The sequence below is a fragment of the Brachyhypopomus gauderio genome, chromosome 21, assembly GCF_052324685.1.
Source record: "Brachyhypopomus gauderio isolate BG-103 chromosome 21, BGAUD_0.2, whole genome shotgun sequence".
Lineage (NCBI taxonomy): Eukaryota > Metazoa > Chordata > Actinopteri > Gymnotiformes > Hypopomidae > Brachyhypopomus > Brachyhypopomus gauderio.
In genome coordinates this window covers 2,726,724-2,737,719 of record NC_135231.1, presented here as the reverse complement: position 1 = coordinate 2,737,719, position 10,996 = coordinate 2,726,724, and the positions used below count along the sequence as shown (strand labels likewise).

General features: G+C 41.6%; 2 protein-coding genes across 3 annotated transcripts; one reads left to right on the top strand and one right to left on the bottom strand.

Moving 5' to 3' along the window:
- The first annotated feature begins 996 nt into the window (after positions 1-996).
- On the top strand, positions 997-3,825 carry slc16a7 (solute carrier family 16 member 7). The gene is made up of 4 exons (XM_076983584.1): positions 997-1,359; positions 1,629-1,772; positions 2,248-3,123; positions 3,293-3,825. The coding sequence occupies exons 1-4, from the start codon at positions 1,143-1,145 to the stop codon at positions 3,556-3,558; spliced, it is 1,503 nt and encodes a 500-aa protein (XP_076839699.1). The 5' UTR covers positions 997-1,142; the 3' UTR covers positions 3,559-3,825.
- Positions 3,776-9,705, bottom strand: LOC143484721 (SRSF protein kinase 3). Of its 2 annotated transcripts, XM_076983582.1 has the most exons (12): positions 9,212-9,700; positions 8,227-8,330; positions 7,971-8,079; positions 7,635-7,722; positions 7,434-7,521; positions 6,687-6,793; positions 6,419-6,548; positions 6,224-6,270; positions 6,018-6,125; positions 5,256-5,325; positions 5,072-5,164; positions 3,776-4,948 (listed from the first exon to the last, which is right to left on the bottom strand). In XM_076983582.1, exons 1-12 carry the CDS (start codon positions 9,262-9,264, stop codon positions 4,764-4,766), a joined length of 1,182 nt encoding a protein of 393 aa, XP_076839697.1. In that variant the 5' UTR covers positions 9,265-9,700; the 3' UTR covers positions 3,776-4,763. The 2 variants fall into 2 exon arrangements, with proteins under 2 accessions (XP_076839697.1, XP_076839698.1); XM_076983583.1 differs by lacking the exons at positions 6,687-6,793; positions 7,434-7,521 and having other exon boundaries at positions 9,212-9,705.
- Positions 9,706-10,996: the final 1,291 nt, after the last annotated feature.

The following is a 10,996-nucleotide window of genomic DNA, read 5'->3' as shown; positions in this document are numbered from 1 at the left end:
TGAACACGAAGTGTGGATGACTTGGAGTTACATTGTGTTGTTTAAGTGTTCCCTTTGTTTTTTTGAGCAGTGTATATATATATATATATATATATATATATATATATATATATATATATATATATATATGCTGCTTTAATAGATGGTTGTAGATTGTAATCTCTTCTGAGTGGTGATGCTCTGGATGCTCTTGGTGTTCTTCACCAGCTTCATGAAGCAGCACCTATGACGCCCTGAAGACATTCTCATGTGTGCTGAGCACATCAGGGGTGAGGGGCAAAATGTATTAATGAACTATAATTAATCTGAAATTTAATTATTTTAATTATATGCTATATACATTGTTTTAAATATAACAAGGGAGAGCACCTACTGCCTTTTGCTGTTTAAAAAAATGAATTAATAATTAATAATTTAGAAGTTGGACCTTTTTACAGTTATGTAAACAGAGAGAAGGATAGATAGATAGTTAGAGGAGAGGGGGGGTGGGGGTGGCTGATAAGGTCTGGTGGCATCTGTTAAAGGCATGAGCGCTTATTTGATAAAACGACTGGTGACCATGTGGTTATCTACAACTGAGTGTCCGCTCCACACATAAGGGTAAGTCTGCATCTAATAACCACACTGATTTGATAACAAAAATTCAAAAATTTCGTCAGAAATGTTTCCAGAGTTTTTTTTTTTTTAGTATTGGAGCAATGAAAATGACAAAGAATTACAACTGAAAACTATGTTTTTAATATGTACAGTAAATGTAGTAATGCATTAGGAACATAACATAACAGTCTGCGAGCTTACATTTCCCCTTATGTCCCCTTATATCTGAAAGCTTCAGTTTCTAATTATTCTATGATAGAATTAATTTTCCAATTAATTTTGTTTTGTTCTCCCATGAGGCACTGGCATAAAAAAGGAGACTTGGAGAGTAACTGTAATGACAATATTTATTTAATTTATTTTAAGTTTCATTAAATGGTGTGAGACATTTTTAATTACACAATTCTTACATTAAATATTGAATTACTAGAAAAGCACAATTCCCATTTTTAATCAAAGTTTGATTGATTTAAATACAAAGATGTATTTATAGATTGAATATCACATACATATGTGAGTTCTTGTCTCTTTAGAAAGTAGCCACAATGCCGTCCACCACAGTAACTAACCTGGGCTACACTCCACCTGATGGAGGTTGGGGCTGGGCAGTGGTGTTAGGCTCATTCATATCCATCGGCTTCTCCTACGCCTTCCCCAAGTCTCTCACCATCTACTTCAAGGAGATCCAGGAGTACTTCTCCATCTCGTACAGTGAAATAGCATGGGTCTCCTCCATCATGCTTGCTACCATGTATGCAGGAGGTGAGGACACTTTCATTTTGTTTGTTTATGAGAAAAACATTTTTGTTAACCAGAATGCCCTATCAAGTAATACTTAAGCAAAGCATTTAAATGAAGACTATATATATGACTCCACAATTGCATAAGCAGTCAAACCTATGCTGTTTATCCTACCTTGCCATTGTGTACAACCAAAGGTTATAAACCCTAGTGAGATGAGCCGTGTTTGAGTGCAGATGAAGTCCTTGGTGTGACATCCTGCCTTCTCATGTCTGTCTGTCTCTCCGCAGGACCTGTCAGCAGCATTCTGGTCAATCGCTACGGCAGCCGGCCAGTGGTCATGGTCGGCGGCCTGATGGTGGGGGTTTCTATGGTGGCTGCTTCCTTTGGCACTACCATAATACATCTGTACATATGCGTGGGAGTCATCGGAGGTGCGTTTCTCATCGTTTGTCACAAGCTTGAAAGATATGTTTTGCTTCAGGCATTTGTCATGAAAGGACGTTTTGGTCAGAAACTCCCTGATTTGTCAGGATCACTAGAGCGGGGAACCTCCCCTGTATGTGTTTGCTGATGGCTAAAGGTCAAAGGTCGAAGAGGACACTGTTCGCATGCTCAGCGTAACTTCCCACTTTCACTGTCAAGCGTGTCTGCTGTCAGCAACAGTCCTGCATTATATGGCTCAATATGGCTCAACTATTAACGTGGTGCAGCAGTCTATCAACCCAGCAGATTTTACACATGTAATCCAACAGATAATGTTATTGCAAACAAACACCGGTCGTTAGTAGCCATGACATTTTACATCTTTCATCATTGTGTGGCTTTAAGTATGACTGAACTATTTTAAGCACAGAGACAGAAACAAATAAATACCCCCTCACATCATTGTGTCATCCTGTGTCTCAGGTATGGGCCTCGCCTTCAACCTGCAGCCTGCACTGACTATCATTGGCAAATACTTTCTGTTGAAGCGACCCATAGCAAACGGTCTGGCCATGGCAGGGAGTCCAGTGCTGCTGTCTACGCTGGCCCCGCTCAACCAGTTCCTGTTTGACAACTTTGGCTGGAGAGGGAGCTTCTTCATCCTGGGAGCCATAGTGCTCAACTGCTGTGTGGCAGGAGCCTTGATGAGGCCCATCCACATCAAAGCAAAACTACCCGTGGACCAGAGTGGTGCTGATGGTAACGGAGACGTCAGTGTGGGGGGCAGAGATGCTGGGGATACAGACCCTCAGACAGTTGGCTTGGTCGATGAGAAGCAGAGGTTCGCGCAAGAGCAGACAGGATGTCTAGCACGGGTGAACAAATTCATAGACCTGTCGCTCTTCAAACACCGCGGCTACCTCATCTACCTTGTGGGGAACGTGGTAATGTTCTTTGGGTTCTTTGCCCCAGTTGTGTTTCTGGCCCCCTACGCTAAGCACCAAGGTATCGACGAGTACTCGGCCGCCTTCCTGCTCTCCATCTTTGCCCTGGTGGACATGGTGGCCCGACCCGGGACGGGCCTAGTGGCCAACACCAAGTGGATCAGGCCACGGATTCAGTACTTCTTCAGCTTCTCCGTGGCATATAGTGGGGTGTGCCATCTAGTCTGTCCCCTGTTGCCTGGCTACGGGGGCCTGGTGGTGTACGCCGTGATCTTCGGCCTGGCCTTCGGCATGGTGTGCGCGCTGCTTTTTGAGGTGCTGATGGACTTGGTGGGGGCCCAGCGGTTTTCTAGTGCCGTAGGTCTTGCCACCATCATAGAATGTGGCCCTGTTCTCCTGGGGCCTCCGATGTCTGGTGAGTCTTAGAAAATCCTCAGTTGTACTACGTAATCCAGTTAAGTCAACAAACTGATATCTAGAAGATGCTACTATCCATAATCTACCTTTAGTATACTTTATAACTCAGGGATCACTTGAAACTTGCAACACTAATGGGCGTATGCTCTGAACTTCTCCTTCTCTAGGTGCGTTGGTGGACGTCTTCATGGTCTATGAGTACATGTACTACGCGTGTGGCGTGATGATGCTGGTCCCTGGCATCTTTCTCTTCATCATGAACTTCTTCAACTACAGATGGCTGGAGCAGGAAGAGCGTGAGAAGAAGCGAGTTGAGCAGCAGATGGGCTCGGCCAGAGAGCTCACCGCCATGGAGGAGGCCAAGGACAGCGAGCAGAACGTCCATCTCAGCCAGGAGGAGCAACTTACACACTCAGCTAACAAAGAGACTTAGAGTTACAGGCTTACCACGGGCTTTTAAACACAATGTTTACTGTACCGATGTTACTAAAACAGATCTTTTGCTATGACAATTTTTTGCAATATCAGTATTAAGGCTATTTTCTTGTTTTCTTTATTCTATGGACACATTTTGTGTATATTAATAAAATTATAAATTGAATGTATGGATGATATATGCATAATTGACCACTGGCACAGGAACACAAATATATAATCGTTTTCATTTATTCATTGTATATTATTTTAAAAATTGCACATAGGCAGCTGAGGGAATATTTAAATGTTAAATAACCATAGCACAAAAAGAGAGAAGTAAAGAAAAACAGATCCATCCCACATACAGTGGGCAAAATAAGTATTTAGTCAGTCACCAATTGCGCAAGTTCTCCCACTTAAAAAGATGAGAGAGGCCGGTAATTGACATCATAGGTAGACCTCAACTATGAGAGACAAAATGTGTACTGTAAAAACTGTACTTTCTACCGGAAACCAGCGCCCCCTGAGGGACTGAATCAGGTGCAGCAAGGGAGTAGACAAGACCCAGGACACATCACCACGCACCACTGGACACACACACACACACATTCATGCACAGACACTCACACAACTGGGACAAGGGAAGATACACATGGAGACGGCAGTCAGCTGCTATCTGAACTTTGTTGTTTGCATGATGAAGTTTGAAATCTTGTTCAATCACCTGTCCAACATAAAACACCTTAACTGTTTTGTTTAATTTTTCATATATGCATTACAAACAAATGTGAACAATGGATTTTAGTTCATTAAATTCACTAAATTGTGAAATCTCATGCCTTTCTCTTTAATGTATTTGCTATTGTCACTCTATATTGTCTTATTTAAATGCACTATAAGGTGTCTAAAAAGTAAGGAAACTTACTCATATAAACTCATACAATTAAACAAATATTATGGCTCTCATTTCTGATTAACTTTCACCAAAACTAAATGCTAGCACAAGCAACAACAATCCTTTTTTTGTTGTTGTCTTTAAGATGAACAACACTTTTCACAGAGCATATTAATTTTAGATTTGTGTCTTTATATTTTCTTACTTTTGTGACACCCTGTATATTCAAGCTTCAAGTCACTTTTGCCTAAAATACCTTCAAGGTAAAACAATGTAAAAATCATCAACTCACTAGGAGAAAAGTGATCAAAGGTATTTGTGTACAGTCACAGTTTTAGCCACGTGTGTTGGAGACATTGAGCCGCCGTGGGCCTGCGTTCTGGTAGGAAGTCCAGCATCTGGAGTAGGAAGTCAGAGAAGAGTGATGCCTCTTGAAGAAGGAAGTGATATTTCTCCACCAAGACTTCATACAGGCCCCATGAATGAAGGACAGGAATTCTCCGGAGGTCTCCTTTGAAAAAAAAAAAAGACTATTTTGAAGATTCTTGAATAAAGAAATAAAGAAGTAAATGCTGCAATAACTATAAGAAAATAAAAATGATTTAAATTATTAATTTGTTTATTTTATGTGCACCTTTGTAGTCAAAGTACTCGGATGAATATCTACCAGACAGTGACACTGATGCTGGAATCTTCCCCAAAAGCTCAATAATATGTGCAAGGTGATCTAAAAGGCAGATAAGAGAGAGTATGAACACCAAAACAGGCCTCTGTTTATATACCCTGTATCGTCCATTTTTAAAACAATACAGGTATACCTTCTTCCAAAGAAAAATTCTTCCCAGCTTTTGGCTCAAATAAAGAGTCACCAGTTGCAAGTTCAAAGGCCTATTGGAAGACAGAGAGTCTTAGTTAATCTAGATGTTAACTGTTGGTCATCAGCGATTAGCAGCCAAACCGAAGGGCCCTCATATCTATAATTGTTCAGATGAGAGGCAAACATAGCATTTTGAGTGTATGACAGAGATAGGCTTAGCACCATGAACTCAAGAACTCCATGCATGAGGTCAATTCGATTCATGAGGTCTTGCGCAATTTAGAGAGTACTTTTTAGTAACAGTGATAATAACAGAAACAATAATAATAGTTTGTTTACTGTGCCTTTCTCACATGCAGTACAATAGCACAACGCATGTAAACATGTCTTCTAGCTACTGACCTAATATTGGCAGAAAAAAAGGTGGAATCAAAAACAAAACCAAGACTGTGAACACTAGATGAGCCAGTAAATGCCAGTAAAACATTCAGGAACAACAGAAATGATGGTCTAGTAGTACTAACAAGTAAGATTTTATTTTATTTAAGATACATATCTAAAATACACGATACTGTCTGTATTTAAGATACATACAGTATCTACATAAAATACACATTTTATTTAAGATACAAGATATGTATCTTATCTACATATCTACATTATCTGGAAGTGCTGGTTGGGGATAGGGAAACCTGGGCCTCCTTGTGACCCAGACCTGGATAAGCAGATGTTAATGGAAAGTTAGATGGCATTGGAGGCTTACCATGCAGGCTACACTCCAAATGTCAGCAGGAGGGCCATAATCAGAGCCCAGCAGAACTTCTAGCGAGCGATACTGCTGCGTCTGGATCTCTTCACAGAAATGTTGATACTGGAAGAAATGCAGACACGTCCTTTAATTACACTGTCTATGACAATGGCCCTCTTCTTCTTAGTGTCATGGGCTACTTGAAGTATATTTGAACTCACCACCCAGCAGGAGCTGCCCAGGTCTGCAATTTTTACTGAAATGTTGTCTGGATTTATAAAATGTGAGAGAAAAGAAAAGATCATAGTTTATTTATCCAATGATGAGAACTTTATGAAAGCCATTTTTCTCTTTGCTGCCTAGGAACTCTGAAATGCTCTGAAACTCTATGAAAAGTGGTAGATACATGAACCTACCATGCCTTGCTGTGACGTCTGCTGTGCAAGTTGATGGCTGCTGACCCAGGCAGAGCAGAATGTTCTCAGGCTTAATATCTGTGTGGATGATCTTACAGTGGGTGTGCAGATAATCGAGACCCTCAAGAACCTGGGAAAGAAGTGGGCCACAGCTCACAAAACCACCACAGCTGCGCATTATAAGTTATGTAGCTTCTTTCTCATTGGCCGAACTGCCATGAAACAGTTGCTAAAAGTACACAGTGCTTGTCCAGTATCCAGGACTCACCTGAGCAATGAGGTGTCTGACGCAGACGAGCGAGAGACCCGGTTTCCCAAAACACGCCTGCCAACAGCGCAGGTCTGGCCCCAGCAGCTCCAGCACCAGACACATGTCTGTATGGCTAGGTTAAGCCTCAGAAAAATCCCTACTACTGAGGTCTATATAATAGCTACATTTGTACTACAATTCTTGTATGATAGTGTTATGTCTGGCCCCGCCCACCCATGTCAATCATGTCTTTGTTTTTGTTCACCATGTGCTTTGTTGTTTGGATTCTTTTATCACACCTCGTACTTTAGTTCTCCATCCCTCGTTATTGTACTCACCTGTGTGTGTAGGTACGTGTTTCCTAGCCGCCATTTGTTTTCTACATCCCCCGTTTATGTTTTGCATGTGGTCTGTTTTGTTGTGTTTATCTTTTGTAGTCTTTCATTGTGTTTTTTTCATATCTTTTGGTGTTATTCGTATTGGTAAACTGACCCAGAACTGTTGAGACTCTGATTTTGGGTTAGCTCCAAATAAAACTTGCTTTTCTCAGTGTTTGAACACTTGTCACACTAAGATTTTATATATTCCATCTTAGGTGAGGAATTTTACATTGGTATTACCCTTAATACAATAAATGTCTGATGTGTTTATTGGAAATGTAGTAATGAGGACCTCTAAATAAAGCTAAAGCTGACTAAAGCCGATATGAACAAATGCCCATTTTATATGGGTATTAAACATGACTCGTTGGTTCTAAAAGGATACAAATGCCATTAACACCAGCTATCTTAAACTCATCCAGCAGCTGCACAATACGGCCTCTCAGAGGGTGGCGGGCTATGGGACCACTGGCCTGGGGGATGAAGAAAAGTCAGGTGGGGCTGAGAGAGAGAGAGAGAGAGAGAGAGAGAGAGAGAGAGAGAGAGAGAGAGAGAGAGAGAGAGAGAGAGAGAGAGAGAGACTCACACAGCGAAGCAGTGTTAGCTCATCTTGGCCAGCCTGTGTGAAGCCAGATCCACTCTTCAGGACTTTAACTGCTACATGCTTGCCTGACCTAACACACACACAACACACACACAACACAACACATACACACACACAACACAACACACAACACAACACACACACACACACAACACACACACACACACACACACACACACACACACACACACACACACACACACACACACACACACACACACACACAAAAAACCCACAAAACCTTAAATGTACATACATGTATGATACAAATGTACAGTCAATTTGAATATGTAGCTTTATACCATTAAAAATACATACCTGAGGTCCATACAGAGCCACACTGTAGCAAAGTAGCCCCAGCCCAGCTTGGACAGGACTTTGTACCTTTTGTTAAAAACATCCCCCACTTGGACAGGGTGGTAGCCTCCTATAGTTCAAACAGACACTACAGTCAACCAGACCTGGTGTTGCAACTACTTATTCATACAGTAGGCAACCCACATGACACTGGTGCTTATCGTCACTGTCATGTCCAGCAGGGTGCGGCTGTATTAAGTATAACAAAGGTGCAGACCATAGCAGTACTCTCTCGAATCCTCATGATCCTCTTTATTATCAGGCTTCAGATGTTCAAAGCAACTCAGCTCATTAAAGTTAGGAAGTCTTTCAATATGAGACCTGTTTGTCACACACACACACACACACACACACACACACACACACACACACACACACACACACACACACACACACACACACACACACACACACACAACACAAACACAAACACACACACACACACACACATTACTACATTATGAATTTCATCAATGTACAATAATAAATAACTATTAACTATTATTAATGGAGCATAATTTTTTGGAGCCCTACAATGTTCCTGTGAGGATGCACTACAGATATTATAGACAAACATTCCTCCCCACCCACCAAATGCAGTGGTGCAAATGAATCTAATTAGATTCTTATGTACCAGACAGCTAAAGATCTTGTCCCAGAAATCTCTCATAGACCACCCGGCACGTACGACAAAAAGTTCTCAAAATCACTTCTGAGTAATACACCATAGTTCATTTTGAGATCTCTTAACCCCAGATTAGCTTCACATGCTTATATGTATTTTCAATTCAGTCTAAGATATCGTCTCCACGCGTTTGACTCAGGAAGCATTTTACATTATTGTTCCAGATTAACAATTCAGATAAACAACTAATCATATAATTACCAACAACACAGAAGTGCCCCATTCATTTTGCAAAGGAAATCAATATCTGTTTAGTCTGATTTTTCATCCCATGACACCATCCCACTAGTTTGTTGACACGCTCGATCACACATTTGCTGTAGAAACCTGAACAAATTTCACGTCAATGGACACAGATTGTAAAGGAAATAACAACATCAAAACATCATTGTCCAGTTTTATGACATTAACACTCACCTGCTTTTTGTGCAGATATTTTTTGTGGAGATATTTTAACCACATCCAAAGTTATGGGCAAAAGCCACCGTGGAGGTCTGGGTGGAGGATGGTGACTTACTTTGTTTTTTGGATCTGGGCGGAGGAGCACTGGCTTCTGCTGCTGCCCTGCATGGTGGAGGAGGCTCTGGTTTCTAACACAGACCTGCTGTACACTGTGGGTCAGCTAATGGGAAAACCCTTGCTGTCTTTAACTCATTCTTACATTAATCCCCCCCCCCACACACACACACACACACACTCACACGTGCAGCTGGGGGATATTCTGAGAAAAAGACAGGTGGCCGCTGCAGCCTCCTCTGGACGTTAATAGTACTTAATACTGATAAGCCCTTGTCCAATAAAACAAAACCAGACTAAGTGTAAGTACTGCTCATGTTATTGTTTTCTGTTCATAATGGCAGGTTAAACATTAAAACATGGCAGCTGGTTGAAGGCTGATGCTACATTCACACCTAACCAGAATTAAAACTGGCCGAGGAGGTAAACACTATGATATTATAAGTTAAACTGGCAAAAGTACATTTTTCACTCTAGCCAAAGATCTCTATTGGGCCTTTAATGGTTTCAAAAGTTGTCATAAATGAGTTCAAGGCCTGTAAAAAGAAACCACAGCAATTTATAACCCATGCTGTCTCCTGAAGAGTTTGGCATGCCAATGACGACCAATAGGAAATGATCTGAGGCTTTGGCTCCTGTCCCGACCCCATGTGGCAGCTTGGAGATGAGAGACCGGGTGAAGCTCCCTCCCCCGTCAGCTGGAGCGGAGAGACAGCTTGACAGAACAGATCACCCTGCGGCTAACGTGAGCCTGTTAACACTCTCCCCTCAGAGACTGGGCTCTAGCAGTTTGAAGCTCAGCAGAGCAGGACCTGACTCTTACTAGAAAGCAGCCGGGGGTGAGACCAGAAGGAGATATGTGTCAGGTTTCATGTCTAATAGTTACATGGGCAATGAAGAATTGTTCCCTTGGCCATGTACTTCCTTGTGGCATAAGAACTGGGTCTACCAGTACGACATTAGAGCCAAGATTGGGTTAACAATGCACATGAAGAAGAAGAGAGATTGTTTTAGGTGATATTTCCTGAAGAGAGCAAAAATCAAATAATTAGTATTGTAAAGTCATATTGAACCATATAATTTATTTATAAAAACATTCCATAACAAGTTGGCTTTTTAAAATGATGTTAGCATTATTTTATATCATAAGCCAATGGATGCAATCAGTGCTGGTATCAAGAAAGAATACATCTAATCAACAAAGCCGGTTCTGCTGAGCTGTGGTGTCACATGGCCTCTTCTTGGCAAAACTGTGAAGCTGTGCAATTGTGATGCTGGAAGGGAATTATCAGCATTACCGTCACGCACCAGAACTGGTGACGGACCCAACAACACATGCAAGTGCACTTCATGACATTTGGGTCTCCAAAAGAACTTTTCTGAAAATACTGAAATTGTAGTTAATGTTGTTTTTTTTAACAGCTTCAAATGGTTTTTTTTTTTTTTGACCTGCAAGGTGAGGGTTTGTTGTTCTGTCCTTGGGTGGAAAAGCCGTCTATCCAAAGCTACACTGGCTGCTGCTGGAGTTATAGCCTGATGTGTTGCCAATGGTCTGTATCGCCGAAATACCTGTCAACACAGGACTTGTTGAATATAAATCGTAGCTGCACGCACATTTGTTCCAAAGGCATTTGTATCTCTAAATATAGCAAATAATCAAGCACACTTGTGAACGCCAAGGGCCTGGGGCGGCAGTTTAAGTGAATAGGATCTGGGCCTGCCTCTCTAGATGTGACACTGTCCCCTAAAATAAAGTGTCCCTCACTTGCATCACCACCACGGTCCC